The 18,608-nt window shown below is 36.2% G+C and overlaps 1 protein-coding gene across 2 annotated transcripts; it reads right to left on the bottom strand.

Annotated features, from left to right (window-relative positions):
• Nucleotides 1–7,962: 7,962 nt before the first annotated feature.
• On the bottom strand, nt 7,963–16,689 carry LOC114295183 (uncharacterized). Of its 2 annotated transcripts, none has more exons than XR_014362177.1 (2): nt 8,466–16,689; nt 7,963–8,370 (listed from the first exon to the last, which is right to left on the bottom strand). XR_014362177.1 is itself a non-coding variant. In XM_028239380.2 (2 exons), exons 1-2 carry the CDS (start codon nt 9,433–9,435, stop codon nt 8,243–8,245), a joined length of 1,098 nt encoding a protein of 365 aa, XP_028095181.2. In that variant the 5' UTR covers nt 9,436–14,009; the 3' UTR covers nt 7,963–8,242. The 2 variants fall into 2 exon arrangements, 1 of the variants encoding a protein (XP_028095181.2); XM_028239380.2 differs by having other exon boundaries at nt 8,466–14,009.
• Nucleotides 16,690–18,608: the final 1,919 nt, after the last annotated feature.

The following is an 18,608-nucleotide window of genomic DNA, read 5'->3' as shown; positions in this document are numbered from 1 at the left end:
AAACGATGTTTAATGAAAGATGTATGAGTAATTGGTTTCAATTAATGAAATTCTCATACAATTTTTACAGCAGTCAAAACTATCCTCTACTAATAGCCTAAAACAGATATAAAAGAATAAATTATAACCAACAGATATGCAAAACCATCAAGAAGTTATACCCCCTGTAGACAGACTTTCATGTTTAAATTGTGCGATGCAATGAATTATTTATATTAATCACATGGTTAACATAAATACAAATCATTCAAACAATGCCATTGCAGCTAATTAGGCTATCAATAAGGAAAAAGGGAAAATGAAAAGAGAACATTGGGATTGGGGGGCGGGCAGATCTACATGAATTACAAACATAAGCATTAGGCAGTTGATATTGGTGAAAGGGTCATTTTATGGTCACAAACAACTTAATCAGAACTCATGGATTGATATATCTAACAACCTGACCAACTACTAAAGTTTTATAGAGATGAATCTACAAGTTCAAGAGCAACTTAGATCTTGAAAATAGAATCACTAAACTTCAAACAAATATGAAATAGTATTATGTGAACTTTGTCATCACGAACCACTGCAGTTGGGTCACAATTTTGATTTGATGTGATCCAACAATGAGCTAGGTTAGCACTCCCGTTTTGTTTTGTTGTGTATTTTTTTTTTTGGGGGGGGGGAGAGGGGGGGAGTAAATATTAGATATAACGGTGATACTACGTGACAGTATCACCATCCAATGAGCATTGTTGATTTGCAGTAGAGACCACAACATTGTTAGGTTAGTGGGAGACCGGGGTTGACCATTTAATTACATTTGCAGTTTTTTATTGTCCGGTGACACCATTTAGAATGGTATCACTGTTACACTCAATATTTTTTCAAGGGTTGGGGTGGAATAAGGAAGCATAAGAATAGCTCATGAAGGAAAAACACTAGGTAGTATACAGGATACAAACTATATAGAGTTGTTGTACTGGAGACATTGTTGTCACGACCCCAAACCGCCCGTAGTAGTTTAGTGCCGTGATGGCCAGTAATCCGAGATTACCGAAGGCCAACTTCCAAGATTCACACACAACCAGAGTATAATATATGGGGCTTACAAGTGCGGAAGCAATATATATACAAATCAAAATAGTCCATGAGAGCTGTGCGTAATTCAAATGAAATGGCAAACATCTTTACATAGCTTCACAACTTGAATACAAATAAAATAAAGTACAAAAATACATATTTCATCTTGATCAAAAGGCTTCTCAAGCCGACGTGTGCAAAATACAAGTATTACAAATCGAGAAGCATAATTTTCAAGACTGCCGACGTAAATACAAGTCAAGCCGACATAATCAAAAATCCAAAACAAGCTCCAGGATCACATCTAGGCGTCATCGCTTTCATGCTCATCACCTACATATATATAGAGAGGGTGAGCTTGGATACTCAGTGAATGATATAAGTAATAAAGGGTTTGCATGAATAATAGCCGAAGTCTTTTCAAAACAATACAAGTCAAAACTTTATATAACAAGGGATGGACCTCGTCCATCTAACAAATCTTCAAAGCTTCAAGGGATGCTTACTAGCACCAACATATTACAAATGATAACATTTCGGCAAACATATCCACGCGGTAAACTGTCAGTGGCAAAACAAGACAAAGCAAGGGAGATATCTCGAGCAAGGGTGCTACAAAAGTTTAGAGTCCTCTAGCACAAGGGACCTATGTTACAAAGGCTCGTAACCCTTTAACACGAGAGTCCTCTAGCACAAGGCATCCTCATGGTCATTATAGTTCCAATGTTAGTGGTATAATCTCAAAAATAGATCCAACAGTAGACAATTCAAACTCATGGTCATTATAGTTCCAATGATCCTAGAGTTAGGAGTCAACTTTGAGGAGAGCTTAAATTGGAGACACTAAGAAGGGAAGAGGAGTCTAACTCCTTTTCTCAGGATAATTAAAATTATTGGTCCTCTCTCAAATGTTAGTTGAAAGAGATCTAAGCATGATGCCTGTCGAAGGCAAAAGGTTGAAGTTTATATGGATTTAATGGATAGAAACACTTCTTCTTCTCTCTCTCTCTCTCTCTCACACACACACAAATAAATGGATGGGTGAAACTAAATCTTATGCAGGCTATACAGTTCAAACAAATCTCAACCATCTAGTCCGCAATTAAGGTAAAGAAAGAAAGGTGTCTTGTTGTGTAAAGACAATAAAGTTACACTTGTTATTAGATTACCTATGAAATGAAGTAACCAATCTCAACAACTAATCAATTACATTATTCTGTCTAGCCCTCAACTCATGAAATGATGTGATTACATCACAAAAAAGTTATGCATTACCATATCCTATACTTTTATTTATAATATAAATTCTTTTTATGTACATCACTTCATTGAGAATCTTCTATATATTAAATTGCAATCAAAACTCGGTATCCATTTGCAAATTTTAAAAAGAAGAAGAAGAAGAAGAAACTTTGACTCACAATTCAAATCTTGATTCGACAACTATGGTTACAGTAACTATAAAATTTTCGATTCAAACCCATTTTAGTGAAAGAAAACACAAGGGTCGGCTACAATATGTAAGACATACCTTTGCCAAAGTGTTGGTATCTTTGGCACTAAATTAAATGAAATAATAAATAAAAGAAATTGACAAATAAAGATACCATTTAATAACATAGAACTTTCAAGGGTGAAGTACTAATAAATTCCAAAATGTGATCTTGTGAATTGTTTAGTCCTCTATTTTATCTTATGAACCTAAAAGTCCCATTAAAGTGGAAATTACATAAAAGGATAGTCACTTGCATGTTTGGGTTTAATTTTTTAGGAATAAAAGTAGGTTTCTCAAAATGTAAAATTACACATTTGAGCAATTCGCACTATAAAAGTTTTGAATTTTCCCTCATTCTAGAACAAATCACACATTACGAACAAAAATGTAACACTCTAATGTAACATAACTCATTAAAAAATTCCTTGGTGTACTTTTTTTAAACGTACCAATGTAACACTCAACAAAAAACTTTTTAGTGTACTTTTCTTAAACGTAACGCTCCAATGTAACACAAAAAACAGCAATGCTAGATATCATGAAGAGCCTTTCACGAAAATAATCATGAAAGGTTTGTGATCCTTGGATTACATTTAGAATAAAGCACCACACAGTAATCAAGATAATCCAATGATCATAAATCTTTCATGATCATTTTCAAGAAATTTTTTTCATGATCTCTAACTTTTCTCCACAAAAAATAACAAAAAAAGCCCTTAGTATATTTTTTTCAAACACAAAACTCCAATCAACATACTCCCAAACGTAACACTGCAATGTAACATACTTCAATGTAACACACAAAACCACTAAAACAAACTTCTCACTATGCTTTTTCCAAACATAACATTTTTTTTTGTTCAGCAACAAACAAAGATTTATTAAGGCTCAAGGCCAAGAAAAAAGAGGATAAGATGCCCTCTTACAACATATACGGAAAAACCAAAAAGAGAAAAAAGAAAATACAAAAATACCAAACTCAAAAACTTCTACATAGAACAAACTGACACCCAATCCGAAGCAAGCAGAAAAAGCGAAATCCCCTAGAATACTGAGCTCACCGAAGCCCAAAAAGACGCCAAGTATCTCACCCTATCCCATAAGTAATCTATATCCCAGGCTACTCCTTCAAAAACCCAAGCATTTCTTTCCAACCAAACAACCCAGAAAATTGCAAAGACTACACCACTCCACAGTACTTTAGTTCTCTTCGATCTTCCAAAAACTTGAAAATCAAATAATAACATTTGAGCACATCCTTTTAGGGCCACCCACATCACACTACCCAATCCAAACACCCTATGCCATAGCCTCCTAGCCACTGAGCAATGCAAAAAGAGATGATCCAAACATTCTCCACTTCTATAACACATGATGCACCATTGAGGATTAAGATACCACGAAGGTCTCCTCTTTTGCAGTGAATCATTGGTCAGAGTGCCCCTATGAACCAAAATCCACATGAACACTTTCACCTTGAGAGGAGCACACGCCTTCCAAATCTTGTTATGAACTAGAAACTGAGGGACATGAGAATTATCAATGATTTTATCAAAAAAAGACTTACAAGTAAAAGATTCCGATGAATGAATATTCCAAACCAACCTATCCTTCAACATTGGAGACAGAGAAACATTTCGAGCCTTGACAAAAGAGAAATCAATTCCGGAACTTCCCTGTCATGAAGATTCCAACGGAAATTAAAATTCCAAGATAAAGGAACTACCAAAGGACCCGCCACAGACGCAACAAAACAATTATGAGATTGAGAAACACCATATAGGAGTGGATATGACTCAGCGAAAAACGTTGAACCCACCCAAACATCCTCCCAAAATTTGATCATTTCCCCATTACCCACCCTCATAGAAATGAATCGGGACCAAACTAGATAAATTTGAGAAATGACTTCCAATGAGCACGACCGTTACCCCTCGAGACCACTTGAGAGTCCCTACCATTAACCTGAATCCCATATTTACTTTTAATAACCGCATGCCATAATGAACCACTCATTGGGAAATCGCCATAACCACTTGCCCAGTAGAGCCATGTTTCTAGCCACTATATTACCAATGGCCAAACCCCCCTTTTTTTTAGATAAGGACACTATTTCCCAATTCACCAAATGATCCTTCCTACCCTCATATTTCCCTTCCCATAGAAAATCCCTCATTAACTTTTCAATAAATTTTGCTACCTTGACTGGAACCTTAAACACATACATGAAATAAATTGGAATTCCACTTAGCACTGTCTTAACTAGAGTGTACCTACCCCCACGAGATAGTAAAGCCCTACTCCACCCTTATAACCTTTTGCCTATCTTTTCCACAACCGGATTTCAAAACACTTCACCCCTTGGGTTACCTCCCAGCAGAAGCCCCAAATACTCCATCGGAAATGTCTCTATACCACACCCAAGTAACTCAGCCACTCTCTGAATCAACATTAATACCCGCAACCCTACTCTTCTCTAAATTTACCCTGAGACCAGAGAGCACCCCAAAAAGCCTAACCACCGAAAAGAGATTCACCATTTGGCTCTCATCCCCTTTAGAGAAGAAAATAGTGTCATCCGTAAACTGCAAATGTGTCACACTAATCTTATCTCTACCAACCTAAAAGCCTTCAAACAGACCAACCTCTTTAGCCCTATCCACCATCCTTCCTAACATGTCTGTTACCATGATGAAGAGAAAAGGAGATAAAGGACCTCCCTGTCTCAACCCTCGAGATGCCTTAAAAGTCTGCCCCGGTTTACCATTGACCATCACCGACATATTGCAAGACGCTAAACATCCCCTTATCCAGGACCTCCATCTCTCACCATACCCTTTCCTAACCATCACAAAATCCAAAAAATGTCAATCTACATGATCATACGCTTTCTAAAAATCTGCCTTAAACACAGGACCTCTCTTATCAGACTTTCTACACTCCTCAACCACCTCATTCGCCACCAGCACCACATGTAGAATCTGTCTACCTTGCACGAAAGCCCCTCGTGTAGAAGAAATTGTATCCCCTAAAGAAGCCTTCAATCTTTTTGACAAAACCTTCCCCAAAATCTTGTAGAGTGATGTTACCAAACTAATTGGTCTAAAATCACCAATTCGGATGGCTCCATCCCTCTTGGGAATCAAACAAATAAATGTGGCATTGGCACATAAATTAACCACCCCTAACTCATAAAATTTCATGAAAACCTTCATCGAATCCCCCTTTACCACCTCCCAACAATCTTGAAAAACTGCCAATGAAAACCCATCGAGACCTGGATCCTTAATCTCCATTTCCTCAAAAGGCCTCTCTAACCAGATGGCACTTTCCTGATCAATAGGCCTCCACTCAATCCCTTCTAACCCATGCCTGACTATCTCATCCTTCGAAAACAATTGAGTAGAAATCCAAAATCCCTTGGACTATTTTCTCCTCTGAGTCCACCACTACCCCTGACCTTACTTCCAACCTCTTAATGAACTTTTTCTTCCTTTTGCCATCCATAACCCTGTGAAAGAATTTTGAACTAACATTCCCCTCCTTTAACCACCTCACCTTTGCTTTTTATGCCCAAAAAATCTTCTCTCTAAGAGTCAACTCTTCCAACTTCACGCCTAGCTCCCTCCTCTCTCCCTTCAAATCCTCGACCTCATTCCCCTGCATTTCGAAAGAATATATCTCCTCCATTCTACCCATAACTTGGAAGTTTAGATGATTCCAAATTTCCAAACACCTCCCTATTCCAAAGCTTCACTTGCTCTTTAATGACCTTTAACTTTCTCATGAATTTAAAACCCTCCCACCCGTGACATCTAGCATTATTCCACCACCCCGCAAAGTTCTCCTTAAATAAATGATGATCCAGCCACAAATTATCAAACCTAAATGGGGTCGGACCCCACCTAGAAGGACAACTCTCAATCATAATGGGACAATGATCGGACACCAATCTTGGAAACGCCTTATGCCTCACATTGGGGAAAACCCCCTCCTAACCCAACGAAAATAAAAATCTATCCAATCTAGAACATACCCTGTTTTCCCTAAGATTAGACCATGTGAATCTTGCATTAAATAAAGGAAGATCCACCAACTCACAACCTCTAATGAACCCATCAAAATCTCTCATACTCCTATTGATTCTACCCCCAGTAAGCTTCTCTGAAATCTTCCTAACCACATTGAAATCCTCTCCTAAACACCAATTGGGATAGCATAATCCATATAACCCGCCTAACTCCTCCCACAAAAACTGTCTCCTAGCGGGGCAATTTGGGCCATATACACCCGACAACCACCACTTACTATTATCTAGATTCCTGAACCTAGTAGATAATGAAAAATCTCCAACTAATGAGTCACACTCAAAAACCACCCTCTCATCCCAAATACATAAAAGACCTCCAGACCTTCCCACTGATGGTACAAAAGCCCACTTTTTATGCCTAACTGTCCAAATACTTTTAATGAAATTCCTATCACAAGCTTCCACTTTAGTTTCTTGAAAAAATACTATATCAGGTTGATGCTTCTTCAAAAAATCCCTAATGACCCCCCTCTTCTTCTGGGAGTCCAAACCCCTCACATTCCAACTAACAATCTTCATTGAGAAACATTGCCACCTCTAACCTCCTCATGTCTCCTATCATAATTAATTGTACTCACCAAGTTCTTTAACTCCCTAGCCCTCCTTCTAACTAAAGCCCCTCCCCTTCTAACACGCTTCCCCCTAGAGACACTAAGTTCCTCTCCACTAACCCCCTCATTCCCATTTAACCTAACTAACGAAAGCCCCATAACTTGAAGCAAATGCCTGAAAAGAGGTACTTCATTTTCCTCAACAGGACACGAAGCATACTTGCTTAACTCCATCAACCAATGCTCAGTTTCAACCCCACTATGCCTCACTCCACTAAAAACACAGCTTGTCCTGGACATATGATTAATAGAATCTCCCACATGAGCATCATTTACTTGGCCTATAGGAATGTTAGCATTATAGGACATAAGATTAATAGTAGAACCAGACATCATGGCTTTGGAAATATCCGGCAAGAGCCCTTGATCATCCATTCCCCTAACAGAAAAATCAAGACCCTGACTCTTGAGATCCTCCTACCCCATCCCCAAGAGAAGAAAAAATTTGACTAGCAATGTTACCCCTCTCAAATGCTGGAGCTGTGAGATCTTAGATAATAGTGTCACTGACTACGTTGCATGGACTCGGGTACGGGTGTCGGATGCGGGTATGAATCTAAGAGTCAGACTCGTCAAATACCTAAATGAGGGATACGCGGGTACGTCTAAAAAGTATCCAAAAATTAGATACGGGTACGTGGATACTGCTAAACAATAATTAGTATAAATGCATTTAAATTGTAAAATAAAATCAACTCTAAAATCATGTGCCAACCAAATAGATAATTCATAAAACATCTAGCAAATGTAACTTCATTACATGCCACAAAAATAAATTATCCAAAAAACATATACCAAAATAAATTATCCAAAAAACATAATGTCCTTAAAGGTCTTGCATAGTTCTTGAAATGAAAAAACACAATTTCTTTGAAGTCTTCTACTCCTAAACCAAGAATAGATGACTACAAAGAAACTTGTTGACTATTTATCAAAAAAAAAAAAAAACTAGCTGACTGTCTCTCTTGTTCAATTGGTTTAATCTTCAACAACTTGCTGACTTTCATTGTCATCATCAAAAGTCATGGTCTGCATCTCTGGATCATCAAGGGAAATTTGTGCTAGCTCCATTATGTCATGCCCTTCTATATCAAACAAATCTCCACCTGTAAGGGAAAAAAAAACATAGAAAAATTATTTTTAGCTAGTCATAAATAATACTTGCATTACTATTTATTGAATTGAAAGTGAGTTAACTTACATATGTCCCAATATTTTGTGGGTCCTTCTTTATACTCCTTGCTCTTCCTTGACAAAAGGTGAAGATTGCAATGCACAAACACCAAGTCTTCAGCTCTACTTGTTGCTAATCGGTTTCTCTTAATGCTTTGAATTAGAGAATATGTACTCCAATTTCTCTCGGAACAAGAGGAAGATGCTGGCTGCACAAGCAATTTAAAAGCCAATGCTTGTAGTAATGGTGCGGAAGCACCATGATTGGCCCACCATGAAAGAGGTTCCTCAAACATTCGTGCATCAATGACATGAGGCCAATTGAAATAATCTGACCCACTAGAAAATGCTCCATATTCAGCATAAACTTTCCGTAAATCAGGTTGATTAGGAAACAACCTCTTCAAACATTTGCTTCTATTCATGGAGACTTCATGATCCCCATCTAGTGATATTCTTGGAATTCCATTACTACCATCTTGGAGCCAAGCACGACAGTAGTATTTTGGAACCAATGAATGGGCCATACAATGTAAAAGGGTATTACTTTTGTTCCATCTACTCTCCAAAATTTGGTGAATGACATTAAAGAAGGTTGATTGACCAACAATTATGTCTATCCCTTCATGGTCAAAGATGATTTTTTTCACACTTTTAATCATGGTATCCCACATGTCATATACCAGATGTAAAACAGGAGAGTCTGTGTCTGCTTGCCTTAACATGTCAATGATAGGTTTAGTAAAGCTTATGAGGTAATCTATGTTATCCCACCATGAGTCATCCACAATGCATTGTTTTACCTCACAAGCTTTAATCTCAGCCACACTATTGCCATCTTCCCTATAAATTTTCCAGTTTGCATCCATCACCATTTTCTCAAGGGATGTCTTAACTTCCCTCAAACGTAGAGTCATGATGATGTTGGATGCAAACCTAGTTTCTGCTACACTTAACAATCTCAAAGTAGAATATTCATTGAAAATAGACAATGCCATGCTATGGTTGAGAATAAAATTGCGAATATTCTACACTTGAAAAACTAAATCTGAAATCCACTTACATTGATCATATTGAGCTGATTTATCTGGTGGGGTACATACGCTCTTCAATGCCAAATTCAAACTATGCACCACACATGGAGTCCAGAAAATATGTGGATACTTGTTTTCAATGCTCAACCCAGCAGCTTTGTAGTTGGATGCATTATCAGTTACAATCTGAACAACATTTGCTTCTCCGACCTCTTTGATGGCTTTAATGAACAAACTTGCAACATATTCTCCATCTTTTACAATTCCACTTGAATCAATAGCTTTGACAAACATTGCTCCTCCTGCAGATGATGCCATAACATTGATAAGAGGGCGTCGTTGCCTATCTGACCACCCATCAGAGAGCAATGAAACCCCTTTCTTGTTCCATGTATCTCTAATAGGTTGCAGTGGCCTATTAACATGCGCTTTTTCTCGGGATAATAATGTGGTACGTAGCCTATCATATGAAGGAGGAGTGTAGCCCATCAAGCTGCTGTTTGCTAAAGACTGAGAATACTTCCGAAAGTAAGGTGGCCTTGCCAGATTGAAAGGTAAGCCACTTGCATAGAACATGCGAGCACAATCTTTGTCAGCAATATCTCTTTGAGCAACATTAAATGACTTTTGCAAAGCACCTGGTGGAGCCATTCCCTTGCGTTTTTTCTGTTGCAGCAAGTTTGAGCCTTCTGGTAAAGTGACATATTCTTCTTTTTTTCTTGCATTTAATGCTTGTTGAGCTTTTCTCACTTCAGCACCATCATGCTCCTTCCTTATAGCTTCAACATCATCTCTTATGGATTTGCAAGGTTCAACTCCATGATTTGAAAGCTTTAACAGATGAGCTTTCATCTTTGTATATGACCCAGTTACCTTTTTGCTGCAGTAATTACAGGACCAGGTTCTATTTCCACCTCCACCTGAAGCCACATTGAGAACCTTCACATGATTCCACAATGGCTTGTCATCAAACTCAGCTCCTTGACATGCTGCTGGACGCAAGGTTTGCTTTTGCTTGGATGAAGATTGGGAGGAAGACATTTCCCCTGTAGATGAAATTAATAATGGAAGGAAGTTTTGACAGATTTTTTTGGGGCTAAAGATACATACAGCCGACGCCTCTGTTTTTTGGGGAGCTAAACTGCTATATGCGAAAAAAAGCATATATCAAGTGGAAGGTGAAAAAGTGAGACTTGTTTGTATTCTTGGTAATTGTTTGTACTCTTGGGAGTTGGTTGATTTGTTTGTACTCTTGGGAGTTGTTTATCAGAGTGATTAGAAGTTTGTGGCTGGCAAGTAAAGCTTCCCAAGGAAGGAAAGCAATTGATGGAACAAAAGGTGTAGATACAATGATTGTATTTTATTTAAATAATATTATATGTATTAATTGATATATTAATTAGTGTATTAATAGATGATGTGGGCATAATTTTAAAAATTTTAAGTCTTTATAATTTATATAATAAATGTGATAATAATTTTAAAATAATAATATTATAAATTGATAAATTAATTGATATACTAATTAATACATTTCAATGTTATTGTTGGTGACTGTCTGTAGATGACAACAAAGAAATGAAATTTTTATAATTGATGTATTTAAAAGAAAAAGTGTACCTTGTACCTTGTTCCAGTTCAACCAAAAAAGTTAAACTAATTTATACCTTGTACCTTGTTGGCAATAAAGTTAGTATCTTGTTTGGTTACAATTTTTTAAAAATGTATTTTTTGTTTTTTAAATAATTTTTTATTTTTAAAATTTATTTAATCTAGATAGACTATTTATGTCTATTTGGATTAGATGTATTTAAAACAAAAGATATGTGACTATTAAAATATATACGTATCAATGTGATTGTTGTATTTTAATATATATGTAATTCACATTTTTTTACAATAATATTAAAACAACTAATTTGGTTTGATTTTTGAATTGAAAATAAATAAAAAATTGAATTTTAAGATGTAATCAATTTGGAAATATTCAAGTTTACATGAAATGTTTTATTGAGTCGATAATATTGGTTAAGTTTGTATACACTCAATATTATACATAAAAATATTGAATTAGTCATTTGTTCATTACTTTAAAAATATATATATATATATATATCCAATTCATTGGTAATAGGGTAGTGGGGGTCGTGAAGGTTATAGAGTGGTGGATATGGTAGTGATAGTATTGGTAGTATAGTGATGGAAGTTAGGGGGTGGTGGATCTAGTGGTGGTAGTGGTATAGGCGGCTGTGGAGGTAGTAAAAGTAGAATGAGAGAGGTGGTTGGAATTGGTGGTGCTGGTGAATATGGTAGTGATAGTGTTGGTAGTATAGTGATGGAAGTTAAGAGGGTGGTGGATCTAGTGGTGGTAGTGGTATAAGTGGTTGTGGTGGTAGTAAAAGTAGAATGGGAGAGGTGGTTGGAATTGGTGGTGGTGGTGGAGATGGCAGTAATAGTGTTGGTAGTATAGTGATGGAAGTTAGAGGGTGGTGGATCTAGTGGTGGTAGTGGTTTAGGTGGTTGTGGTGGTAATAAAAACAGAATGGGAGAGGTGGTTGGAATTGGTGGTGGTGGTGGAGATGGCAGTAATAGTGTTGGTAGTATAGTGATGGAAGTTGGGGGGTGGTGGATCTAGTGGTGGTAGTGGTATAGGCGGTTGTGGTGGTAGTAAAGGTAGAATGGGAGAGGTGGTTTGGAACTGGTGGTGCTAGTAGGGTAGGACAGTGAAATTGGTGATGATTTTAGGATGACCAAGCTAGTGATGGTGGTGTTAATAGTATAGTGGAACTAGTGGTAGTGATAGCAATAGTAGACTGGTGGAGGTAGTGTTGTTGGTTAGGGTAGTAGAGCAAGTGGTGACGGTGTTAGTATTTATATTTTAGACAAGCTTCTTTCAGTTTTTGTGACAACCCTCACCTCTGATTACAGCTAAACTGTGACTGAATATGATAAGTAACTGATTAGGAGGAAATCCTAAACTGATTGCATGAGTGTGCTGTTTGGTTGCATTTTTATCTGTTTATCAATTGATTGATCTGTTCATGTTTTAAGTTCGAACTGTAAATTAAAGGCCTTATCGGCGGCCGAATCAGAATTGATTAGTGTTATGTATTAATTAGAATTCATGTGATTTTATGGTAGGTTTAATTGAAATGTGACTTGAAACAATCAAATTAGATTAAATAATGTTAAATCGCATTAGTTCAAGTTATTTATCAAATTGCCACTTAGTGGGCCACTTTAGAAACTTTGTTTGGAGTGTGATTCATATCAATTGTTGCACCACCATCTCATCCTTTTCTTAGGCCAAACCGTGGGAGAGAGAGGTAGGAGAAAATAGAGTTCATCAAGAGCTTTTGGAAATTTTAGTAGAATTGAAGAGCATTTGCAAAATTGAGCTTTTATACCTTGAATTCAAGACCTAAGGTAGAGATTTCACCCTCTCATTTGTGAATTTGAGTTGTATCTTGCATGGTCCATGGTAATTTAGAGTTTAAAGTCAAGAATTGGTTTGAGGAGTTGAGGTTGAGGGTGAATTCATGCATGCATGTATATTCTTGCATTTTGAGGTTGTTTAGCATGAATTTCTTCCATGCATGTGTATATTTCAGTTGAGGCCCTTGAATTCACTTTGTTCTTGAGCTTAATCTTACATTTGATCAAGTTTTAGAGCACTAGAGTTCATAAGAGTTCATGCATGTTATGTTTTTACATAATTCATGAAAACTTCTTTGAATTTGGTGTTCAATTGGTTTACCTTTGGGCTTGATTTTACAAAATTGATCTTTGAAACGTGTTGTATTATGGGTTTTTAAGTGTTTTCTAAAAATTAGCCCAAAAGGATCGAGTTTGAGGCTTAAATACTTGAGTTTTGTGCTTGGGGATGAATCTGGAAATTCCAGATTTTGAACACACGCTCGAGCGTAGGACTTCACGCTCGAGCGTACCCTCTGAGTCGTGCACTTCCGCTCGAGCGTGGAAAGTTGTGCTTGAGCGTGAAATGCATGTACCCAGAAGTTCTTGTGTTTTACAATCCGCTCGAGTGAGAGAGTTCACGCTCGAGCGAGGACCGGAGGTCGAGCGTGAATTGCATGCATCCAGTACTTTTCATGGAATTTACAATTCGCTCGAGCGAAGGAAGTCACGCTTGAGCGGAACTCCTTTGTCTGCATGTCCGCTCGAGCGTAAAAAGCCACGTTCAAGCGAGACCCTTGTTTTTTGAAAATTTTGAAAAAGTGTTTTAAAGTGCATCTTTGTATCCTTTTTCCATCCTAGGCATTCCTAGGCATGTTTAAGGCATCTTAATGAGGATATTGATGTAGAACCACACCGAGTCAAGATAGGGATTAAGTTGTTGATTCCCAAGTGTGTGACTTAGTGTGTGTTCGTTCTGTAACTGTGTAAGGTTGGCATCTGAGGACGTTCATTAGCCGCTTATAGCCCAGTGCTCTGTGAGTAACAATGTTGTAAAGATATGTTCAATTATGAATATTTTCTGAATGATCAACTGTGCTGTTTACTGAAACATTATTGTTTAATGAACGAATGTTCGTCCTATTTGTAAACTGTATTCGTGGCATCCTTAGCAACTTACTGTTACTGTACTATTACTGCTACTGTCACAGAGATCTCTGTCGGTTCCCAAGTTTGGAACCACTACTATTACTGTTATGATGGCCATCAACTGACTGTTCGGTCTGTTAAGACCTACTGTACTGTTTTGCTATGGGATGTACCACATATGACTACCATGGTTTCTAAATGACTGATAGGACTGTTTAATTACTGAAAGGACATTCATTCTTAACCTCTTTACACAACTGTTATTCACTGAGTTTTAGCTCACTGTTTATATATATATGTAGGTGTCCAGGCACCGGACCGGAGCTAGGAGCGTCGGGTTAGCTCTCGTTTTGTCAAGCCAACCGTTGTGCCTTACTGCGAGATTCCAAGTCGTTTCAAGCCAAGGCTGGTTTAGGGTGTTTTAGATTTCTCCTTTTTCCTCTGTTCTGTAATAAATGTTGAGACCTGCACTGTATTGTTACGTTAGGGATTTGGTCCCTAACCTGAATGTCTGTATATGACGTATGTATATACTGTTTTGGTTTTGAATGTGAATATGTTCAGGAAAATCTTTTTGCATACAGACTGTCATTGCTCATTGGACATCTTTTATTACTGTTTTGGCTTCCGCCAGCCCCTATACTCTGTATTACTGTCTTTACTGTCAAGCAGGCATTCGGTAATCACGGATTACTGGCCGGTTACGGTGCTAAATCCATAGGGGCGGGTTTGGGTCGTGACAGTTTTGCATGGTATTGTAAGGTCCAATTTTTGGGCTAATTCAAACTCATGTCGGCGATTTGAATGAGACTTAAACACTCCTAAATGTTTATCTTGTAAGAGCATCTCTAATCCTTCATATTTTTTTTTATTAAATTTAAATTTGATGCAAAAATGTTCAAAATTTAAATTTGATGAAATTTTAAAAAGATGAATGATATTAGATGATTTCTTTCATAAAATTTGATGAAAGAATTTATGTTGATTGATTTATTGTTTTGTTTATTATTTAAAAATTTAGATCATCTCATTAAGTAAATAAAAATTGAAATTTTTTTAATGAAGATTTAGATCACCTCATCTTAGTTATGTTATTTTGTGTTTTAGGTATGATTAATTTTTTTTTTTAAATTATGATAATATTATAATTATGACTCATGAGATAATTGGTTATATTTCATATGGTATTTAGTTATGATTTTTTTTTTTTAAATTTATAATTATGACTCAAAAAATATAAAGATAATATATCTCTTCAAATGTATCAATTGCTATTGGATCATACACTTGGCACATCATTTAAGGAGATTTGGAGGGAAAAAAAATTAATGGATGAATCATTTTTTTTATAAAACATATTAAATATATTTTTATTGCAATATTACGTATTTTTATAGTGATGTTACACATATTATGGTTAAAAATATTTAAATATAAAACATGTAACATTATAAAAAAATAATCTTGCTTGGTTTCATATGGTTCCATTTTTCTGAATTTAATTTCTAAAAAATTAAGGTACATCTAAAGAGTAAAAAATATGTTTAAAATATTAAAAAATTCACTAAAAATAAAAATTCAATTTTTAAAAAATTAAATTCAAAAAATTAGAACTAAACAAGGTAAATCACTCTGTTTGATTTTAATTTTTAGAATTTACTTTTTGGAAAATTCTTCTTTATTGTTTTTCGTATTTTTTTTTTGTTTTTACTAAATTTTTTAAAACATTTTAAGCAATTTTTTTTTAATTTTTAAATACACCTAACATAAATACACTTAAAAAGTATAATTTTTGTGAAAAAAGTCTTTAAAAAATTCACTAAATACCAAAAATATAAAAAAATTATAAAAATTCAGTACATTTTTTGTATTTTTATGTATTTATTAATTTTTTAAAATATTTTTTCACAAATATTTTACTTTTTATATACATCTAAGTAAGGTGCATCTAAAAAGTAAAAAAAATACTTAAAATTTTAAAAATATTCATTAAAAATAAAAAATATATAAAAAATAAAAATCTCAATTTTCACAAAACTGAATTTAAAAAATTGAAACCAAACACACTCATTAGTTTTAAATTATAAAATTGCTATAACTCTATTAAAAAAATATGTAATATTTAGAGATTATTTAGAATAATCTAAATAAATATATTTTTTAACTTCTAAAAAAAATATACAAAAAAATAAAAAAATAATATGACATAAAAATATAAAAAAATTAAAAATTACACTTTTTTATTCACCCAAACAACTTCATAAAATGCTAACGGTGGTGTTACATATATTAATTGGCATACTAATTAATGTATCAATATATATTATAACATTATTACTAATCTCATCTGTTATACAAATTATAAATATTTAAAAAAATTTAAAATTATATCACATTAATTTGTTAATACACGTATATCAATTAATGTATATCATTATTCAAATATTAATATTAATATATAACATGTATATAACATTATTCAAATATTAATATATAACATTATAGGAATAAAGTGGTGCCTGCCTGCCAGCTGTCTCTCTCTATCTACAAGTTCCAATACACGTTTTCATCCATTTTCCATTCAAAACAACAAAGTATGATGAATCAGCCCAGAGGAAGACGAACCAGTTCAAAAAAATGAAAAAAAAGAAAAAACAGAGGGAGGAACACCACAAATTCATCGGAAGAGAAGTTCATCAAGCTTCTGAACATATGCACCAGAAGATGCATCGGAATGACAGAAGACCCAGCAAAAATCATGGGAATGCATCGACAAAATAGAAAAAGTTGAACTAAGCCACCGGCAACTTCAACTCTTCTGCTTTCTAGTGAGCTCTGCCTTCAACTTTGCTTCAACATTTCAGGTTTCTTTTCCTTTCCATTGAAATCATGTTGTGAAGTTTTGTATTTTGTTGGTTTGTTTCTTCTGATCTTACCCTCTTCCTATTCAAACGAAGAACAAAAAAAAATTTTGTAACAAAAATATTATAGAAAAAAATTAGCCGTATCCGTTTTCGTTTGGCCATATCCCGTATGTATCCCGTACTCGTGTCATGTCGTGTCGACACGGGTACCTCCCCAAAATGAACAAGTCCGTGTAACATAGGTCACTGACATGATCCATTGCTTTAGAGACTTCCTCGGCCTCCTCATTCTCAACAATGCCTTGTTCATTAAAGAGATTACACAACTGAAAATCATACTCTTCTTTATCACCTCCATCGCCTTCTGAACCAGAGACAAGCTTGTCTCAGACCCATACATTTCCAAAGCTTGTAACACTTGTTAGGCTCGAAACATCCATCAACCTTGCGACTCAACAAATCAGTATCATTCACCTTCTCTATCCTCTCATCGACCCATTCCTCCATATTCCTCTCTGTTTTCTGTGGGTCCTCGACAGATCCATTCACGACATCGGCTAATCCAAGCTGAATCTCGTCCCTCGTTAGTCGAAACTAATTAGTCCTTGAAGAATTCATCTCGCGGTTCATATCCTCAGCCTCTCGCATCCCAGACGACTGCTGATGCTAAGCCTCGTCCTCCCCCACTGATCGTTTCTCCTCTACAAGCAAATCGGGTTGAACTGCATCACTGATCCTCTCTTTCGACCCGTAAACCCCTTTCAATTGACCAACTGGACCCAAATCAGTTGAATAGACCACATCCACACTTTGAGGCCCAACATTACAGTCCATTTGCTTTTTACAAAATGGCCCAGCTCTTGGAGAATCCTACCTGGGCAGATGATTCATAACACTCTGGTCCTTCTCATAAAGATCACTTGGGCCCAAAATAAAGGTTGGCCCACTACGCCCCACTGGCCCAGTTGGAGCCTCCCAAAGCCCCTTATCCCTTGATCTACCCTCCATTTCAGCCATCGCATGGGAACTAACTCCAGCCCCTTCGACTCCTGCACCCCTTCGATTTTCTCCTTCGAAACCGCCATGTGTCCCCCTGGTTGTCCTTCCCCTTCGTCTTCCTCGTTGCCGGTGAAAGATTCGCCAGAAGACTAATGCTGGAAGATCGTTGGCCAAACTTCCCCCTTCCGTCGCACTGACTTGGACAGAGATTTGAGACGCACCATAGAAGATCGATCTCCCTCCTTGATCTCCATACAAGCTGGCAAAAAACCACAATCAAAACCTCTAATTTTCAATCTTACTTCAAATAGATTTTCCAATGAGATCGTTCTTCTATCCACTTCTAACAAACCACCACATCTTTGACCAATGCACTGGAATACCTTTTCATTGCAAAGGGTAAATGGCAAGTCACACACAGCTATCCACCCTCCGTAAGAGACAATCACCTCTAATTTAATATGCCTCACCTCTAACCACTTCTCCAAACTGATCGCCACACCTTTGTTGAAAAAACTCAATCCCATGTTTCCAATAAAATTTGTTTCATCTCTATTACTTACCTAGAACAGAGCTCTATTGACTTGAAATGGCCGAAGTGCAATAGACTTCGTTAAATATTTGCTCAACTCCTTTTCAATTTGTGCCCATTTGCTTGAGAAATCACATCTTACACAGACTACCGCCCTCTCCATATCAACCCCCAAATTA

Source organism: Camellia sinensis, chromosome 2 (genome assembly GCF_055761805.1).
Source record: "Camellia sinensis isolate YWXY chromosome 2, ASM5576180v1, whole genome shotgun sequence".
Taxonomy (NCBI): Eukaryota; Viridiplantae; Streptophyta; class Magnoliopsida; order Ericales; family Theaceae; genus Camellia; species Camellia sinensis.
This window is presented reverse-complemented; position numbering and strand designations above follow the sequence as displayed.

Coding starts and splice junctions, on each gene's coding strand:
- LOC114295183 (XM_028239380.2), bottom strand. CDS start 9,435: ATGGCATTGTCTATTTTCAATGAATATTCTACTTTGAGATTGTTAAGT. Junction 8,371..8,465: donor CACAAAATATTGGGACATAT/GTAAGTTAACTC, acceptor TTTCCCTTACAG/GTGGAGATTTGTTTGATATA.